This window comes from Scyliorhinus canicula, chromosome 23, assembly GCF_902713615.1.
Source record: "Scyliorhinus canicula chromosome 23, sScyCan1.1, whole genome shotgun sequence".
In the NCBI taxonomy this organism is placed as follows: Eukaryota; Metazoa; Chordata; class Chondrichthyes; order Carcharhiniformes; family Scyliorhinidae; genus Scyliorhinus; species Scyliorhinus canicula.
In genome coordinates, this window is record NC_052168.1 from 1,611,409 (window position 1) to 1,632,400 (window position 20,992).

General features: G+C 50.5%; 1 protein-coding gene across 1 annotated transcript in view; it reads left to right on the forward strand.

Annotated features, from left to right (window-relative positions):
• Positions 1–10,452, forward strand: part of LOC119956580 (heme-binding protein 1-like) — an 11,029-nt gene extending 577 nt beyond the window's left edge. Inside the window, exons 2-4 of the mRNA XM_038783900.1 lie at positions 3,370–3,508; positions 7,119–7,299; positions 10,131–10,452. Coding sequence (XP_038639828.1) covers positions 3,370–3,508; positions 7,119–7,299; positions 10,131–10,308 — 498 coding nt within the window. The 3' untranslated portion in view covers positions 10,309–10,452. The remainder of the gene's footprint in view (positions 1–3,369; positions 3,509–7,118; positions 7,300–10,130) is intronic.
• The last annotated feature ends 10,540 nt before the right edge of the window (positions 10,453–20,992 follow it).

Below are 20,992 nucleotides of genomic sequence, written 5' to 3' on the forward strand. Positions count from 1 at the left end.
CAGATTTCGGGAAAATGCAGCAGCTGCCTGGCGAAAAATAAAAGAGTTCACATGTGTATCTGTTCATGTGTGTGTGTGTGTACATGTGTGTGTCTGTATCCATGTGTGTGTCTGTCCATGTGTGTGCCAGTGTATATTGGTGTATCAGTGTCCGTGTATATGTCTGTGTCCATGTGTGTCTGTGTCCATGTGTATGTCTGTGTCCATGTGTATGTCTGTGTCTATGTGTGTCTGTGTCCATGTGTATGTCTGTGTCCATGTGTGTCTGTGTCCATGTGTGTCTGTGTCCATGTGTATGTCTGTGTCCATGTGTGTCTGTGTCCATGTGTATGTCTGTGTCTATGTGTGTCTGTGTCCATGTGTATGTCTGTGTCCATGTGTGTCTGTGTCCATGTGTGTCTGTGTCCATGTGTGTGTCTGTGTCCACGTGTGTCTGTGTCCATGTGTATGTCTGTGTCTATGTGTATGTCTGTGTCCATGTGTATGTCTGTGTCCATGTGTGTCTGTGTCCATCTGTGTCTGTGTCCATGTGTATGTCTGTGTCCATGTGTGTCTGTGTCCATGTGTATGTCTGTGTCCATGTGTGTCTGTGTCCATGTGTGTCTGTGTCCATGTGTGTGTCTGTGTCCATGTGTGTCTGTGTCCATGTGTGTCTGTGTCCATGTGTATGTCTGTGTCCATGTGTGTCTGTGTCCATGTGTATGTCTGTGTCCATGTGTGTCTGTGTCCATGTGTATGTCTGTGTCCATGTGTGTCTGTGTCCATGTGTGTCTGTGTCCATGTGTGTCTGTGTCCATGTGTATGTCTGTGTCCATGTGTGTCTGTGTCCATGTGTATGTCTGTGTCTATGTGTGTGTCTGTGTCCATGTGTGTCTGTGTCCATGTGTGTCTGTGTCCATGTGTGTCTGTGTCCATGTGTATGTCTGTGTCCATGTGTGTCTGTGTCCATGTGTATGTCTGTGTCCATGTGTGTCTGTGTCCATGTGTGTCTGTGTCCATGTGTATGTCTGTGTCTATGTGTATGTCTGTGTCCATGTGTGTCTGTGTCCATGTGTGTCTGTGTCCATGTGTGTCTGTGTCCATGTGTATGTCTGTGTCCATGCGTGTCTGTGTCCATGTGTGTCTGTGTCCATGTGTGTGTCTGTGTCCATGTGTGTCTGTGTCCATGTGTATGTCTGTGTCCATGTGTGTGTCTGTGTCCATGTGTATGTCTGTGTCCATGCGTGTCTGTGTCCATGTGTGTCTGTGTCCATGTGTGTGTCTGTGTCCATGTGTGTCTGTGTCCATGTGTGTCTGTGTCCATGTGTATGTCTGTGTCCATGTGTGTCTGTGTCCATGTGTATGTCTGTGTCCATGTGTGTCTGTGTCCATGTGTGTCTGTGTCCATGTGTGTCTGTGTCCATGTGTATGTCTGTGTCCATGTGTGTCTGTGTCCATGTGTATGTCTGTGTCCATGTGTGTCTGTGTCCATGTGTATGTCTGTGTCCATGTGTGTCTGTGTCCATGTGTGTCTGTGTCCATGTGTATGTCTGTGTCCATGTGTGTCTGTGTCCATGTGTGTCTGTGTCCATGTGTATGTCTGTGTCCATGTGTGTCTGTGTCCATGTGTATGTCTGTGTCCATGTGTATGTCTGTGTCCATGTGTGTCTGTGTCCATGTGTATGTCTGTGTCCATGTGTATGTCTGTGTCCATGTGTGTCTGTGTCCATGTGTATGTCTGTGTCCATGTGTGTCTGTGTACACATAAGGTTGGATTTACAACCTCTTGGGGTTTTTTGGCTGTGATTTGGCAGCTTTCTGGCCTGAACCCTTTCCTGATCTGAATTGTGTTTTGAAGAATTCCTCGGGTAAAGTCTGTGGTCTGCATTTGAAACGATGGATTTAAACCGGGAGCTTTTATTCTCAATGAATGTCCAGAGAGGGCACCAGAACTCCTTAGAATATTCCACCAGCCAGAGAGAGAGCAGACTGATCTAAACCACTCGACTGGGAGATGGCACTGGGATTTCTCCCTGTAAATGTCCTTGGAAAATAGCTCTGGAATTTCTCATTGTAAATTAAACTGGTCCTGTTGGGGTCAGTTTGTCCGTCCTGTGCCTCGGCATGTTGGGGATGGTGGGGGGACCTACTGGGATTTCTGACTGTGGAGAAGGTGCAGTTTGAGCTGAGGAGATGAAGGAAGGGTTCTACAATTCAGGGGGACTGTTTATTATCCACTTTCCAGACCTGGTTGCCATCGAACATTGCGGGGTGGGGGGTGGGGATAACAGTGTTCAGTACACTGTTTACGGATTGATTGTTAATTTTCTTTTTTACTTTGAATGTACGGGTGATGTTTTGGTCTGTGTACTGAATGGGGGCTATTTAGGGGATTGGTATTGCGTTTGTTCTTGTTTGTCTTTTGCTGTTTGATGAAAATGAGAATAAAAAGATATCTTTTAAAGTAAATTAAACTGGGAAATAACACTAACATTTTGCTCAGTAAATTACACTCAGAAATAGCACTGGGATTTCTCTCTGTAAAATACACTGGGAGGTGGTAATGGAATTTCTCTCTGTAAATTACACATAGAGATTGCACTGGGATTTCTCACTGTAAATTTCACTGGGAAACAACACTGCAATTTCCCACTGTAATTTACACTGGGAGATGACACTGGGAGTTCTCTGTAAATTACACTGGGAAATAGCACCGAGATTTCTGACTTTGAATTACACTGGGAAATCGGACTGGGATTTCTCTCTGTAATTTACACTGGGAGATGGCACTGGGATTTCCCACTCTAAATTACACTGGGAAAATAGCACTGGGATTTCCCAGTGTAAATTACACTGGGAGATGGCACTGGGATTTCCCACTCTAAATTACACTGGGAGATGACACTGGTTTTTCCCTCTGTAAATTACACTGGGAGATGGCACTGGGATTTTCCACTGTAAATTACACTGGGGGATTACACTGGGATTTCTCACTGTAAATTACACTGGGAGATGGCACTGGGATTTCTCTCTGTAAATTACACTGGGAGATGGCACTGGGATTTCCCTCTGTAAATTACACTGGGAGATGGCACTGGGATTTCTCTCTGTAAATTACACTGGGAGATGGCACTGGGATTTCTCTCTGTAAATTACACTGGGAGATGGCACTGGGATTTCCCTCTGTAAATTACACTGGGAGATGGCACTGGGATTTCCCACTGTAATTTACACTGGGAGATGGCACTGGGATTTCCCACTGTAATTTACACTGGGAGATGGCACTGGGGATTTGCGCATTATTGTATTTAATTGCAAATTTCCTGCACAAATTGTCTGTAAAAGACTTTTAATTTGTTCTTGAAATAACAGTTTTGGGTTTTCTGACAGGAAGAGCTGACCTTTGAGGAAAGGAAATATGAGGCGGGTAATTATGCCAGTGTCACTCTCAGTGGGAAACCTTTCGATGAGAGTTCGGGTGAAGGAGCCCTGAAATTACTCAAATATGTCGGAGGAAGCAATGAGCAAGGTATTGAGGATTCTTTCTGAGTTTGAAACATAACCTTGAGTGGGGGGGGGGAGGGGGGGGTGGGGGGGAGGGGGGGGGGGGGGGGGGGGGGATTGGCTTCTCCCTGGTGTAAGAGTCCTGACTGTTACCCTGACTGAGAGTAAGGTCAGGAAGACAGTGAGTGGTCAAGAGGGGGTAGAGAGTCCACAAAGGGATTTAGACAGATTAAGCGAGTGGGCAAACATTTGGCAGATGAAGTTTAATTTGGGAAAATATGAAATGCATAATAACAGGAAGAATCCAAAAGTTGGAAACTATTTAAATGGAAAAGGTTACAGAGGGATCTGGATGTCCTGGTCCATGAATCAGGGAAAAGTTCATCTGCAACAAATGATTAGAAATCAAATGGAAAGTTGTTATTTATTTCCTGGGGAATGGAATATAAAAGTCAGGCAGTTTTACTGCAGCTGTGCATGACTTTTGTGAGACCACATCTGGAATACTGTGTACAGCTGTGCCCTCTTTATTTGAAATAGAGTATAATTAGTTGGAAGCAATTCAGAGAAAATTCACCTGACTCATTCTTGGGATGAAGGACTTATCTTAAGTCAGGTTGAACGTGTCAAGGCCATACCCAATGCAATTTAGAAGGATGAGAGGTTAGAGGAAGTTTCCCTTTTAAGACTCAGACAGAGTGAGATTTCTGTTTCTCTCCCAGAGGATGGTCAGTCTGTGGAGTTCCCTTCCCCGGAATGCAGTGGACGCTGCGTCACTCAATCCAATTAAAACTGACTTTGATCGATAAGGGAGTCGAGGATTATGGGCGCAGACAGCAAAGTGGAGTTAAAGTCAGTCAGATTAGCCATGAGGTTGTTGAATGGTGCAGCGGGCTTGAGGGGCTGAATGGCCTCCTCTCCTCCTGTTACCTCCCGAGAGTTTGGTAACTGTACATTCTAGTCACCAAATCCATTGATCTACAACAACAACTTACATTTATATAAACATCCTTAACATAATGAAAGGTCTCAACCCACTTCACACAAAATGACCGAGGCAGCGAAGGAGACATTCAGCCAGCTGGGAGGGAAGGAGGGAGAGGGGAGAGGGAGGGAGCGGGGAGAGGGAGGGAGCGGGGAGAGGAGGGAGGGAGGGAGAGGGGAGAGGGAGGGAGGGAGAGGGGAGAGGGAGGGAGGGAGAGGGGAGAGGGAGGAGGGAGGGAGGGAGAGGGGAGAGGGAGGGAGGGAGGGAGGAGGGAGAGGGGAGAGGGAGGGAGGGAGAGAGAGGAGAGAGGGGGAGAGGGAGGGAGAGAGAGGGAGGGGAGGGGAGGCTGGGAGGGAGGGGAGGGAGGGGAGAGGGAGGGAGAGAGAGAGAGGGGAGAGGGAGAGGGGGAGAGGGAGGGAGGGCGAGAGGGAGGGAGAGAGAGAGGAGAGGGAGGGAGAGGGAGGGAGGGAGAGGGAGAGAATGGGGAGAGAAAGAGGGGGAGAGGGGGAGAGGGAGGGAGGGAGGGAGGGAGAGGGAGGGAGAGCGAGGGGAGAGGGAGGGAGAGAGGGAGGGAGGGAGAGAGAGAGAGGGAGGGAGGGAGAGAGAGGGGGAGAGGGAGGGAAGGAGGGAGAGGGGAGAGGGAGGGAGGGAGAGGGGAGAGGGAGGGAGGGAGGGAGGGAGGGAGGGAGAGGGAGGGAGGGGGAGAGGGAGGGAGGGGGAGAGGGAGGCTGGGGGGGCGAGGGAGAGAGGGGTGAGAGGGAGGGAAGAGAGGGGAGAGGGAGGGAGGGAGGGAGAGGGAGAGAGGGGGAGGGAGGGAGAGAGAGAGGGGGGAGTGGGGAGAGGGAGGGAGAGAGAGGGGGGAGAGAGGGGAGAGGGGGGGAGAGAGGGGAGAGGGAGGGGGAGAGAGAGGGGAGAGGGAGGGAGAGGGAGAGGAGAGGGAGGGAGAGAGAGAGAGGGGAGAGGGAGGGGGAGAGAGGGGAGAGGGAGGGGGAGAGAGGGGAGAGGGAGGGATGGAGGGGGAGAGAGAGGGGGGAGAGGGAGAGGGAGGGAGGGAGAGAGAGGGGAGAGGGAGGGGAGAGAGAGGGGAGAGAGAGGGATGGAGGGGGAGAGAGAGGGGGGGAGAGGGGAGAGAGTTTTCCCAGCTGGGTTCCTGGGCATTGACAGAGGAGCCCGAAACAGCAGGATGAATGAAATCAGGCATACATTCCCTGTATCTGTGTAGGTCGCACCCCCACAACCCAAAGATGTGCAGGGCAAGTGGATTGGCCACGCTAAATTGCCCCTTAATTGGGAATTTCTTTTTTCAGGAAGTAGGAATCTGCAAGAGTTCCGAATTGCAAGAGAGCAGAGATCCCGGAGGGCTGTGGGGATGGAGGAGGTGACAGAGATAGGGAGGGAGGGGAGTGCAGAGATCCCGGAGGGCTGTGAGGATGGAGGAGGTGACAGAGATAGGGAGGGAGTGCAGAGATCCCGGAGGGCTGTGGGGATGGAGGAGGTGACAGAGATAGGGAGGGAGAGCAGAGATCCTGGAGGGCTGTGAGGATGGAGGAGGTGACAGAGATAGGGAGGGAGAGCAGAGATCCCGGAGGGCTGTGAGGATGGAGGAGGTGACAGAGATAGGGAGGGAGGGGAGAGATCCCGGAGGGCTGTGAGGATGGAGGAGGTGACAGAGATAGGGAGGGAGGGAGAGCAGAGATCCCGGAGGGCTGTGGGGATGGAGGAGGTGACAGAGATAGGGAGGGAGGGAGAGGAGTACAGAGATCCCGGAGGGCTGTGGGGATGGAGGAGGTGACAGAGATAGGGAGGGAGGGGAGAGATCCCGGAGGGCTGTGGGGATGGAGGAGGTGACAGAGATAGGGAGGGAGGGAGAGCAGAGATCCCGGAGGGCTGTGGGGATGGAGGAGGTGACAGAGATAGGGAGGGAGGGGAGAGATCCCGGAGGGCTGTGGGGATGGAGGAGGTGACAGAGATAGGGAGGGAGAGCAGAGATCCTGGAGGGCTGTGAGGATGGAGGAGGTGACAGAGATAGGGAGGGAGGGGAGAGATCCCGGAGGGCTGTGAGGATGGAGGAGGTGACAGAGATAGGGAGGGAGGGAGAGCAGAGATCCCGGAGGGCTGTGAGGATGGAGGAGATGACAGAGATAGGGAGGGAGGGGAGAGATCCCGGAGGGCTGTGGGGATGGAGGAGGTGACAGAGATAGGGAGGGAGGGAGAGGAGAGATCCCGGAGGGCTGTGAGGATGGAGGAGGTGACAGAGATAGGGAGGGAGAGCAGAGATCCTGGAGGGCTGTGAGGATGGAGGAGGTGACAGAGATAGGGAGGGAGGGGAGAGATCCCGGAGGGCTGTGAGGATGGAGGAGGTGACAGAGATAGGGAGGGAGGGAGAGGAGAGATCCCGGAGGGCTGTGGGGATGGAGGAGGTGACAGAGATAGGGAGGGAGAGGCCAGGGAGAGATTCGGGCAGTTTCCAGATCTGCGGCCAGCCTGTGTAGGTGAGTGAGCGCAGGGACAACAGGGGTGAGAGGGGAACAGAATGTGGTGCGGGTTAAGATAGGGGCAGCTATGGAAGGCCTGTCCAAGGTACTGACCCAGCTTACAGGGGGAGGGGCGGATGTATCTCTTTCCCAGCTGAGATGACTGAATTTTGCAGGTGTCCAGTTGGGGATGACCTCCCCGGTCAGCATGATTGTTCAACCAGGCGAGGGTAACAGCTTGCAACCCAAGGTCGAGGTTCAAATCCGTATCCCCAGCAAATTTCAGGAAAATGTTCCCAAACCAACAGACGAAAGCATCGAGATCAAACATCAGGCGGGATTCACCGTCTACTCCACGTAAGTGTGTGTGAATCCAGTGACAGGTTCAACCCCACTGAGAAGGTCAGAGCCAATGGTCAGTGACACACAGGGAAGACTTCATCCCAGTTTCCGAATTGTGGTCAGTTATCCAATCCCAGCTGAAATTCTGGGGTGGGAATGGAAAGCTGTTGGATGTCCCAAACTACCCAGAGTCACGGCTATTTGCATATCGGCAGCAGACTGACCATCGGGATCGTCAACCTGGTGACACTGCCTGGAATCACCAAGCGATCCCTCAGTACTGACCCTCTGACAGTGCGGCACTCCCTCAGCACTGACCCTCTGACAGTGCGGCACTCCCTCAGTACTGACCCTCTGACAGTGCGGCGCTCCCTCAGTACTGACCCTCTGACAGTGCGGCACTCCCTCAGTACTGACCCTCTGACAGTGCAGCACTCCCTCAGTACTGACCCTCTGACAGTGCGGCACTCCCTCAGTACTGACCCTCTGACTGTGCAGCACTCCCTCAGTACTGACCCTCTGACAGTGCAGCACTCCCTCAGTACTGACCCTCTGACTGTGCAGCACTCCCTCAGTACTGACCCTCTGACAGTGCAGCACTCCCTCAGTACTGACCCTCTGACAGTGCGGCACTCCCTCAGTACTGACCCTCTGACAGTGCGGCGCGCCCTCAGTACTGACCCTCTGACAGTGCGGCACTCCCTCAGTACTGACCCTCTGACAGGGCAGCACTCCCTCAGTACTGACCCTCTGACAGTGCGGCACTCCCTCAGTACTGACCCTCTGACAGCGCGGCGCGCCCTCAGTACTGACCCTCTGACAGTGCGGCACTCCCTCAGTACTGACCCTCTGACAGTGCAGCACTCCCTCAGTACTGACCCTCTGACAGTGCGGCCCTCCCTCAGTACTGACCCTCTGACAGTGCGGCGCTCCCTCAGTACTGACCCTCTGACAGTGCAGCACTCCCTCAGTACTGACCCTCTGACAGTGCAGCACTCCCTCAGTACTGACCCTCTGACAGTGCAGCACTCCCTCAGTACTGACCCTCTGACAGTGCGGCACTCCCTCAGTACTGACCCTCTGACAGTGCGGCACTCCCTCAGTACTGACCCTCTGACAGTGCCGCACTCCCTCAGTACTGACCCTCTGACAGTGCAGCACTCCCTCAGTACTGACCCTCTGACAGTGCGGCTCCCTCAGTACTGACCCTCTGACAGTGCGGCACTCCCTCAGTACTGACCCTCTGACAGTGCGGCACTCCCTCAGTACTGACCCTCTGACAATGCGGCGCTCCCTCAGTACTGACCCTCTGACAGTGCAGCACTCCCTCAGTACTGACCCTCTGACAGTGCGGCACTCCCTCAGTACTGACCCTCTGACAGTGCGGAGCTCCCTCAGTACTGACCCTCTGACAGTGCGGCACTCCCTCAGTACTGACCCTCTGACAGTGCAGCACTCCCTCAGTACTGACCCTCTGACAGTGCGGCGCTCCCTCAGTACTGACCCTCTGACAGTGCAGCACTCCCTCAGTACTGACCCTCTGACAGTGCAGCACTCCCTCAGTACTGACCCTCTGACAGTGCAGCACTCCCTCAGTACTGACCCTCTGACAGTGCGGCACTCCCTCAGTACTGACCCTCTGACAGTGCAGCACTCCCTCAGTACTGACCCTCTGACAGTGCGGCACTCCCTCAGTACTGACCCTCTGACAGTGCGGCACTCCCTCAGTACTGACCCTCTGACAGTGCGGCACTCCCTCAGTACTGACACTCTGACAGTGCGGCACTCCCTCAGTACTGACCCTCTGACAGTGCGGCACTCCCTCAGTACTGACCCTCTGACAGTGCGACACTCCCTCAGTACTGACCCTCTGACAGTGCGGCCCTCCCTCAGTACTGACGCTCTGACAGTGCAGCACCCCCTCAGTACTGACCCTCTGACAGTGCGGCACTCCCTCAGTACTGACCCTCTGACAGTGCGGCACTCCCTCAGTACTGACCCTCTGACAGTGCAGCACTCCCTCAGTACTGACCCTCTGACAGTGCAGCATTCCCTCAGTACTGACCCTCTGACAGTGCAGCTCTCCCTCAGTACTGACCCTCTGACAGTGCGGCACTCCCTCAGTGCTGACCCTCTGACAGTGCGGCACTCCCTCAGTACTGACCCTCTGACAGTGCAGCACTCCCTCAGTACTGACCCTCTGACAGTGCAGCACTCCCTCAGTACTGACCCTCTGACAGTGCAGCACTCCCTCAGTACTGACCCTCTGACAGTGCGGCACTCCCTCAGTACTGACCCTCTGACAGTGCGGCACTCCCTCAGTACTGACCCTCTGACAGTGGAGCACTCCCTCAGTACTGACCCTCTGACAGTGCGGCACTCCCTCAGTACTGACCCTCTGACAGTGCGACACTCCCTCAGTACTGACCCTCTGACAGTGCGGCCCTCCCTCAGTACTGACCCTCTGACAGTGCAGCACCCCCTCAGTACTGACCCTCTGACAGTGCGGCGCTCCCTCAGTACTGACCCTCTGACAGTGCGGCACTCCCTCAGTACTGACCCTCTGACAGTGCAGCACTCCCTCAGTACTGACCCTCTGACAGTGCAGCACTCCCTCAGTACTGACCCTCTGACAGTGCAGCACTCCCTCAGTACTGACCCTCTGACAGTGCGGCGCCCCCTAGTTTCGATCCTGGGAATGTCAGCTTTGGTTTTCTACACAAGTATCTTGATTGGATCTGGAACATTGTGACTGTGACCCGCTGAACAGCCATTGGTCCCACTCTGTGCTGTGGTGACATTGAACCATTCTCTCGGTGACAGTATTTCTTGTTTCCATCTTGCAGCCAGTTTGGTGGTTACGCCAAGGAAGCCAATTGGGTTGAACATGCGGCCAAGCTGCGCGGAGCCCTGGGCGACACCATGTCCTATCACCGGGATTTCTATGTTTGTGCCGGGTACGACCCACCGATGAAACCTATTGGCCGGAAGAACGAAGTGTGGTTTCTGAAGGTGGAGGGTTGAGTTGGAGCGGCAGAGACGGTGACGGAGACGGTGACGGTGACGGTGGTGGAGACGGTGACGGCAAGCTGAGAGGCCGTCACATCGAGTGTCCCCAACAAGAAATATCCACAGAGTCCTCTCCATAAATATTCAAACATTTCAGGAGCCTCGTCTCAATCTTTGAATACTTTCAAAAAATATTTTTATTAAAGTTTTCCTTTTTACGAAACACAAATTAAACAGATCCATACAAACGAAATACACTTTCCTTTGAAGAGAGGAAAGGGGCCCCAATCCTGGGCACCCCCCCCTGACGCCCCCACGCCCCCGCCGCCACCCCCACCCATCCCACCCACTGACTGTGCCCAATTCCTAAAGATAATATAGCGAGGCCACCACCTCTGGCCGGCCTGGGACCAGGATCCACCCGAGACCCCATCAACCCTGTCCCCAGGATGAATCCCAGTCTCGGTCAGATCCCCCGGTATATCCGGATGATGCTTCCTTCCCACCTCGAATCCCGTTTTTCTTTGGCTCATTGCAGATCCCGCTCCTTCTCCTGGAAGCTGTGAAATCCAATAATCACCGCCCGCCCACGGTTTCTCGGAGTACTCGGTGGAACTGATCCACCTCAGGAGAGGAGAATTGCCCGGCCCGTCCCCAAAAGCTGAGCAAACATCTGAGAAAAGTCGGCTTCAGGCCCTCCACTCGCTCTGGCAAACCCACGATTCTGAGGCTTTGTCTTCTCAACCTGTTCTCCAAGTCATCCATCTTCGCCCTCGGAGTCTTGTTCCTCTCCTCCACCAGCAGCAGCTCAGCTTCGATCACCTTGCCATCTCCACACCCATCAGCATCTCCACACCCATCAGCATCTCCCACCCATCAGCATCTCCCACCCATCAGCATCTCCCACCCATCAGCATCTCCCACCCATCAGCATCTCCCACCCATCAGCATCTCCCACCCATCAGCATCTCCCACCCATCAGCATCTCCCACCCATCAGCATCTCCCACCCATCAGCATCTCCCACCTTCAGCATCTCCCACCCATCAGCATCTCCCACCCATCAGCATCTCCCACCCATCAGCATCTCCCACCTTCAGCATCTCCCACCCTTCAGCATCTCCCACCCATCAGCATCTCCCACCTTCAGCATCTCCCACCCATCAGCATCTCCCACCTTCAGCATCTCCCACCCATCAGCATCTCCCACCCATCAGCATCTCCCACCCATCAGCATCTCCCACCTTCAGCATCTCCCACCATCAGCATCTCCCACCCATCAGCATCTCCCACCCATCAGCATCTCCCACCCATCAGCATCTCCCACCCATCAGCATCTCCACACCCATCAGCATCTCCACACCCATCAGCATCTCCCACCTTCAGCATCTCCCACCCATCAGCATCTCCCACCCATCAGCATCTCCCACCCATCAGCATTTCCCACCCATCAGCATCTCCCACCCATCAGCATCTCCCACCCATCAGCATCTCCCACCCATCAGCATCTCCCACCCATCAGCATTTCCCACCCATCAGCATCTCCCACCCATCAGCATCTCCCACCCATCAGCATCTCCCACCCATCAGCATCTCCCACCCTTCAGCATCTCCCACCCATCAGCATCTCCCACCCATCAGCATCTCCCACCCATCAGCATCTCCCACCCATCAGCATCTCCCACCTTCAGCATCTCCCACCCATCAGCATCTCCCACCCTTCAGCATCTCCCACCCATCAGCATCTCCCACCCATCAGCATCTCCCACCCATCAGCATCTCCCACCCATCAGCATCTCCCACCTTCAGCATCTCCCACCCTTCAGCATCTCCCGAATCGGGCCAAATGCCTCCTCAGTTGACCACTTAAGAGTTTCCATCCCTGCCCTGCTCCTCAAAAGGCTTCGGAAACTGTATTTCAAACTCCTGTGCCATCACCCCAGTCAGCGTTGCCATGGTGATATGAGCAGCCCCATCACCTTCCCTCCCGCTGAGCTGCGCCAGCTTTCTGGTTTCATCCAAGGAGACCCCCTTCTTGCCACCAACCTAATTCACTTATCCCATTGGATGGACCAGTTTCAGTAACCAAAATTGCCGGGAACCGGGTTAAAAAGTCCAAAGAACAAAGACCATAGCAGGAGGCCCCTTATGTGCAACCTTCTCCCATCAGTCCCCACTGCAAGTCCACAAACTTTGAAATCTTGCTACAAGAATAATATCCTTGAGTAAACCGAAGCTTACGGTATAAATCTCCCTCTCTGTCTCTTCAGCCATCTGTCTCCACATCTTTACTTAGAATGCATAGAATTCCTACAGTGCAGAAGAAGACCGTTTAGCCCATTGAGTCTGTACCGACCCTCTGAAAGAGCACCTAAATATTTTTGAACAATAAGGGGAAATTTATTATGGCAAAATCAACTTAACCTGCACAGCTTCGGACTGTGGGAGGAAACTGGAGGAGACACAGGGAGAACGTGCAAACCCCACACAGTTACCCAAGGAATTGAACCCGGGTCCCTGGAGCTGCGAGGTAGCAGTGCTAACCACTGTGCCACCATGCCACCACGAGACTCTCTCTCCCTCTCTATCTCCACTTCCCTCTGTCTCTTTCTCCCCCTCTATCCCTACATTTCTCTGTCTCTCTCTCCCCCTCCATCCCTACATTTCTCTGTCTCCCCCTCCCTATCTCACCTCTTTTTGTCACTTTCTCCCTCCCTCTCTATCTCTCTTTCTCTCCCTCTCAATGCCCACATCTCTGTATATCTCTCACTTCCTCTCTATCTCCACCTCTCTCTATCTGTCTCACTCTCTAGCCCTCTATGAATCTCTATCTCTCAATTATCTCCCTTGCTATATCACCATTCTTGATAATATGTTGTATTCTTTGTCCTTTCTTCCAAAATGATCCGATGTGTTGTTGAAAAAGAATTCACCAATCAAAAGATTGAAACAAAACTAATTTATTATGAGACTATTAATTAAATGCAGTTTGCACACTCTACTGAGCTACAGTTAATAATTAAGTAATATTGAATCTGTCGAACAGTATTCAATAATCTAAATAGTCCCGAACTACACTATCATCTAACTTTGTGTTAACTCTGTCTAATCTAATCTTCTCCTAGTGCTATCACCGTGCTTTCTCCTTCTGCTACTCTCAGAATTCCCTCAGGGTCTGACTTACAGAGAAGTGGTAACACCCTCTAGTGTTTGATTTACACAGAGATGTAATTATTAAGCCTTTGTTAACCTGACTATATACATATCATTACCTCCCTCTCTTATTCTGTCTCTCTTCCTGACCAGGTCTCCTTTGAATGTTCCTCTCGTTCCTCCTGTTTCTTGGCCGCCTCTTTGCCTCCTGTGCCATCGCAATGTCTCCTATTCCAACTAAATCTCTCACTAGATTTCAAAATTGGAACACCCCACACACCCCACCCCTCGCTGTCACATGATCTTGCCCGTCTCTGGTATAACTGAAAATACATTTCCGTGAAATTTAAGCTCATCCAGACTGATTGATGCCAGGAATCTGTTAAACATCACGTTTAATCTTTCAATTGGTGGAAACGGTTCTTCCCCCTTTACCCAAATAGTTATTGTTTGGGAGCCATGATCATCCCTGGTTGAATGAAGTGTGCAAGGAGGGCCTTCCAGGAAGAACAGCAGGAGCACCTCAAAATGAGGGTCAACCTACTGAAGCTACAACACAGATCTCAATAAATGTTAAGTAATGGACACAGCACATGAGAGACAGAGATAAGCGATCCCACACCCTATGGATCTGGTCTCATCTCTGCAGTTCTGCCACACCCAGACATGACTGCTGGCGGATAATTAAACATGTAACTTGGGGAGGCTCCGTGCAGACATGGGAGAATGTGCAAACTACACACAGACTGGAATCGAACCCGGATCCCGGGCGCTGTGAGGCAGCAGTGCTAACCACTGCGCCACCGTGCCACCCATGATAGTCGACAACTGATGGTTTATGGTGATGAATCTTATGCTAATCTCTCTTTGGGGAGAAAGGTAAATGTTGCCCTTTGGCATGGGAAATTAAAAAGATACAAAGAGTAGTAAAAAGTACATTATCAGCAGAGGCCCCTTGCCCTAGTGGAGACAGCAGATTTGGTATTTTTTATATCCGATCCTGACTGAATTTTGAATGGAACAGGGCTGATTCAGGAACAGTACCTATAGAGCGTCACATTGACAATAAGTCCCTTTGGAAGAATATCCACTCTACGAAAAGCATCAATGAAAAGAGACTACGAGTTGACATAGTGAGTCTAAATCATGCTAGAGAGCTGGGAGATTGGCAAGATCAAGTGGGTTGATAGTTACCAATTATCTGACTGTTCGATAAATAACTCTATCAAATTATTAAAGTGAGGCATCTTCTCCTATTCAGAAGAGATTAAATGAAAATCGCTTATTGTCACGAGTAGGCTTCAATGAAGTTACTGTGAAAAGCCCCTAGTCGCCATATTCCGGCACCTGTTCAGGGAGGCTGGTACAGGAATTGAACCGTGCTGCTGGCCTGCCTGGGTCTGCTTTAAAAGCCAGCGATTTAGCCCAGTGTGCTAAACCAGCCCCTATGTGATTGAATAAAAAACCTTTAGGGGTAACAGGGTGCATTTGTTGCAAAAAACATTTGTGTTATAATGTATTGTAATTTACGTCAAAATTAAAGATTAACTTTTATTTGTACATATATATATCAAGTTACATCAGAGGATAATAGGCAACAGGCAATAAAACCGAGACTTTGTGACATGGAGTTGGTCGATCAAAGTCACATTGGGGTTGTGCCAATCAGCACATTTTGCAGACAACAATCAATCAAACATGCAGGAGTTTATCAATCAGCTGGTTACATTTTAACAATCAGGTTAATCCCACAGCACCACGTCTACAGGGAGTGCTGAAAAATCTGCTGAACCTTGTCACATGGCTGCCGTTTTCTGTAAAGAAAGATCCCACAAAGACACGTGATCAGTTAATTTGCTTGGTGGTGTTGGCTTTGAGCAGGTTGTTGACCAGGAAATCTTTCCGCTCTTTGAAAGCTCCCATCGGAGTGTTGCGGGGAGGGGGTCATCTCGGCGACCTCTGAGAGGATTTTGGAAGAGGTGAAGGCGATGTGGGAGGAGGAGTTGAGGGTGGTGCTGGAGGAGGGGTTGTGATGTGAGGTGCTGCGGAGGGTGAATGCCTCAACCTCGTCTGCGAGGCTAGGGTTGATACAGCTAAAGGTGTTACACCGAGCGCACCTACTGAACCGAGGAGGAAGCGGCTGTTTGAGGGGGTGGAGGGTATTTGTGAGTGACATGGGAGGAGCTCAGTAAATCACATAGACATGTTGTGGTCCTGCCCGAAGTTGGAGAAATGTTGGGGGGGGCTGTTTATTAGCACCATGTTGGCGATTCTGCACGTGGATTTAGAGTTGGGGCCCCTCGGGGCCATATTCAGGGTGTCAGACCTGCCGGAGTTGCAGACGGGAGCGGGGGGGGGGGGGGTAGATGTTTTAGCCTTCACCTCATTGACCACTCACAGGCGGATCCTGTTGGGGTGGAGGTCAGTTTCTCATCGGTTTGGGGGGGGGGGGATTTACTGGAGTTCTTGCGCTTAGACAAGGTGAATTTCGCTTTGAGGGGTGAGTGAGGGGTTCCATAAAAGATGGGGTTTGTTTATTTTTGGGGAGCTGGTTACTATCAACTGCTGTGGGGCAGGGGGGCTTTGGTTGGTGTGTTGGGTGGGAGAGGGAGGGGGGGGGGGTTTGGTGCTGGGTTTATTTTGTTTTGTGATGGGTTTTAAATATAAAAATTTGAATAAAGGTACTTTAAAAAAAAAAAAGAAAGCTCACATTGGACTTTTTATATTCAAGTGAATGGGGCTCCGTTTGACGATGGCACCTCAGGTACGGCCGCACTCCCTTGTGCTGCTCATGGCGTCAGATAGAAGCAATAGGTTCTTTCCAAACTTGGCAAAATTAAAGGTTTTATTGTGATTTTGTACCAGGGTCAATTGAATCCATTTTCAAGTCTTACATTATCCGCTTGATCTGGTCTCCAGCTATCCTGTTATATTGGCCAACTTTATCCCACATGCAGCCAACATTAAGAGAATCTCCAGGACTGGCTGCTTTTCTCTGTTACCTCGGGAATCCCCAGAATTTCATCCTTGGTCCCTTTCTATTCCCCATCTACAGACGACCCTGAGAAACATCATCCAAAACTCATCAGGGTCCATCTGTATTCGACCTCACTGCCCCGACCTCTCCACTTTGCCTGGTTTTCAGTCCAGCTTTTCCAACACCCAGCCTTGGATGAGCTGAATTTTCCTCCAACTAAATATTGGGAAGACCAAAGCCATTGACTGGGATTTTCCAGATCCAATACGGCAGGATGGGATGATCCTGGTGGGGGGGTGGGTGGAGCTGGAGAAATCCCGCCCATTGCCTTCTGCCTCGTTACAGACTATTTCTGACCCAACAGCATCATCGTTCTCCCAGGCAACTGACGCTGAACCAGGTGTCATATTGGACCTTGAGATTCAATCAGATACTCCGTCATCACTCGGAGTGCCTATTTCCACTCTCTTGCCTCATCCTCGCCCTGATGAAACTCTCATTCTTACCATTTTCTATTTCTAGGCTTGACTGTCCCATTGCTTTCCTGGCAAACATCTCCCACCTCCATAAATTTAAAGATTACTGAAAATTACTGTATCTTAATTCATACCAAGTGGCTCTCAGACCAACAACTCCTCAATTAAAAAACTTCCCATCCTGGTTTTCAAATCCCTCCGTGGTTTCAGTTTTCTCCATCTCGGTATCCTCCAACCCCACTAACCTCCAAGATCAATGCCTTCCTCCAATTCTGACCCCTCTGATACTAATCACTCCGGCCCCGGTGCCCATGCATTCAGTGCCTGGGACCCTAAGCTCCAGAATTTCCTCCCTAAACATCTTCATCGCTCTACTCCTCTCTCTCTCCCTCTTTCTTCCTTTTAGAAGACACTCCTTAAAACCTAACTCTGACCAAGTGTGCGGTGGTCCATTTGGTGAGGATGATTGAGGGGAGCTGAATGGAAAAGAGGCCCAGGGGAGAGAGCAGCCTGGGATTATTTGTGCAGACGCCTTTGATGACGTTGGGCCAGATTAATAAAACAGGTGAGATCATGGGATCTATGCACAGAGGAAGTGAGTGCAAACTGGAGATTTGGCAACATCTTTGGAAAGCATTGGTTCAGCCCCAACTGCAACGTTGTGATCAATCCTGGGCAAGGATGTGAAGACTTTGGAAAGGGTGCAGGAGAGATTTTATGGAATAGTTTCAGGTTTGAGGGATTACGAGGGCGGCCAGTGGCACAGTGGTTAGCACTGCAGCCTCACGGCGCCGAGGACCCGGGTTCGATCCTGGCCCCGAGTCACTGACCGTATGGAGTTTGCACATTCTCCCCGTGTCTGCGTGGGTCTCACCCCCACAACATAAAGGTGTGCAGGGTAGGTGGATTGGCCTCGCTAAATTGCCCTTTAATTGGAAAAAATGAATTGGGTACTCTAAATTTAAAAACAGGATTGAGGGATTACAGATGCGTGGAGATATTGAAGGATTTATTTCCCTTACAACAGAAAGTTGACTAGAGGATTGATAAACAGGGATTCAGACAGCGCAAATAATGAGGAACTGTTTCCAATGGCTCAAGAGTTGATGACGAGAGTGCACAGATTTAAGGTGATTGACAAAAGAGTTAGAGGAGATAGCAAATCATAACAACAAAGGAATTAGGGGCAGGAATGACCATTCAGTCCCTCGAGTCTGTTCCACCATTTAATAAAATCGTGGTTGATCTGATTATGCCTCAATCTCCACCTTCCTGACTGACTCCCAATAACCTTTGACTCCTGTCTATCAAAACTCTGTTCAACGCAACCTTGAACGTATTCAGTGACCCGGCTTCCGCTACTCTCTGTGGGAGGAATCTAAACGCGAACAACTCTCTGAGTGGCACGGGGAAGGAATTCTTCATACCGAGAAGTGGTGAGGGTTCAATGCCATTTCTGATCGGATGGTTATTGCAGATTCAATAGTAACTTTCAAAGTAGAGCTGGATAAACAGTCTGAGGGGGAAAATGGTAAGGATATGGAAAAGAGCAGGGAAGTGGGTTTAACTGAGCCAACAGGGAGATAATGGGCCAAATGGCCTGCTTCAGTGTTATAATGTTGCTATGATCTGCCCTGATATCCCCTTATGTGACCAGGTATCAGGTTTGTTTGCATTTATCCATCCAGGTGCATATTTTGCGATATTGTGGTTTTCTATTTTGTCCCATATTTAAACCCAAAATTGGGATTGGAACATAAACATCCAAATTATTGTGAGTTTTGTGACTCTGTAGAATGGTCACTATGATGGGCAATGGAAAGCTGGCTTCATGTTGGGGTGGAGACAGATCATCACTCGCACAATCCTCCAATCCGGCACACTTCAATCCTTCTTGAAACCCTTGATGCCTGTCCCCTGTTGACTGGCTTCCTCCTCCATAATGGGGCACGGATTGGTTTCCGGATTAAGGACCGGCTCTGGCTCTGACTCTGGTAAGCTGACTCCCTCCTTGGCAACCTCTTCATGACCACACGTTTGATCTTCACCGGTTTCCCATACCCCACTTGGGTAAAGATTGTCTCCAAACCCGTCAGACTCTCGGTCAAATCTGCAATTCGCTTCTTCAGAGCTCGGACCTCTTTAAAGAGATCATCCAATGCTTCAGAAAGTGGCTGAATCCTAGAGGGGGAGAGACAGGAATCAGTGACGGTTCATCTCCTCGCACACATTCTTTCCATCCCTCTATCTCGCTTCCCATCACTCTTCTCTATTATCACTCTCTCTCTCTCACTCTCTCCATCTTTCTGTTTCTGTCTCTATCTCATGATAAGAACATAAGAACTAGGAGCAGGAGTAGGCCATCTGGCCCCTCGAGCCTGCTCCGCCATTCAATGAGATCATGGCTGATCTTTTGTGGACTCAGCTCCACTTTCCGGCCCGAACACCATAACCCTTAATCCCTTTATTCTTCAAAAAACGATCTATCTTTACCTTAAAAACATTTAATGAAGGAGCCTCAACTGCTTCACTGGGCAAGTAGTTCCATAGAGTCACAACCCTTTGGGTGAAGAAGTTCCTCCTAAACTCAGTCCTAAATCTACTTTCCCTTATTTTGAGGCTATGCCCCCTAGTTCTGCTTTCACCCGCCAGTGGAAACAACCTGCCCGCATCTATCCTATCTATTCCCTTCATAATTTTATAAGTTTCTATAAGATCCCCCCTCCCCGCATCCTTCTAAATTCCAATGAGTACAGTCCCAGTCTACTCAACCTCTCCTCGTAATCCAACCACTTCAATTCTGGGATTAACCTAATGAATCTCCTCTGCACACCCTCCAGTGCCAGTACGTCCTTTCTCAGGTATGGAGACCAAAACTGAACTAACACCTTATACAACTGCAGCATAACCGCCCTAGTCTTAAACTCCATCCCTCTAGCAATGAAGGACAAAACTCCATTCGCCTTCTTAATCACCTGTTGCACCTGTAAACCAATTTTATGTGACTGATGCACTAGCACACCCAGGTCTCTCTGCACAGCGGCATGCTTTAATATTTTATCATTTAAATAATAATCCCGTTTGCTGTTATTCCTACCAAAATGGATAACCTCACATTTGTCAACATTGTATTCCATCTCCCAGACCCACTCTGCCTGTCACAACCCACCACCCAATTGCCCCCCCCCACCACCTCTTCCACCCTCTCTACCTGGAGTAGTCGGGCAGTACAGACTGTGGATCACTGATCATTGTGTCCTTCACGTGTTTGAAGATTCTGTTTCCCCAGTGATCCAGTAAGCGGGTGATACTGCGAACCCCGTTAATATTCACTCTGTCAGCTGGAAACAACAAAAGGAACTGATTATTAAATTGCCCCCAACATCAACCTCACTATTGATCACACCCCTATATATTAAAAGCAGCCACAAATATTAACGCCATCCCCAAATATTAAACTGCACCCCCAAATATTAACTCAACTATTCATTAAGGACCCTTTTGTTGATTCCCTTAGTTCCTATTTCTTTTTTTTTGTCTTTATGATTTTTGGTCCATGGATCATTAATGGAGACTTACCTTTAAGTCGAGCAGAGGCAGTAAGGAACACAAAGTGTCAAAATAGTTAACTGTTATAACGTTTTGTATTTTGAGCAAAAGAACCAAGACTTTATGGCACCCAAGAGATTGAGGGGTTCATTTTGATTGGTTGGCTGGTGGCCAATGGCTTGTGCCAGGGACAGTATTCTGCTCGGCAACCGATAGCGATTGGTTCCTGTCAGGTGGGGTTTATCAGAGAGAACTCAGGAGAAGCCACTGGACCCTGATGTGGAAGCAGCACCCGTTTTCTCTCTCTCTGCTCTTTGTCTCTCTCACTCTCTCTCTCTCGCCCCTCTCTCTCTCTCTGCTCTCTCACTCTCTCTCTCTCTCTGCTCTCTCTCTCGCTCTCTCTCTGCACTCTCTCTCTGCTCTCTCTCTGCTCTCTCTGCTCTCTCTCTCTGCTCTCTCTCTGCTCTCTCTCTCTCTCTGCTCTCTCTGCTCTCTCTCTGCTCTCTCTGCTCTCTCTCGCTCTCTGTCTCTGCTCTCTCTCTCTC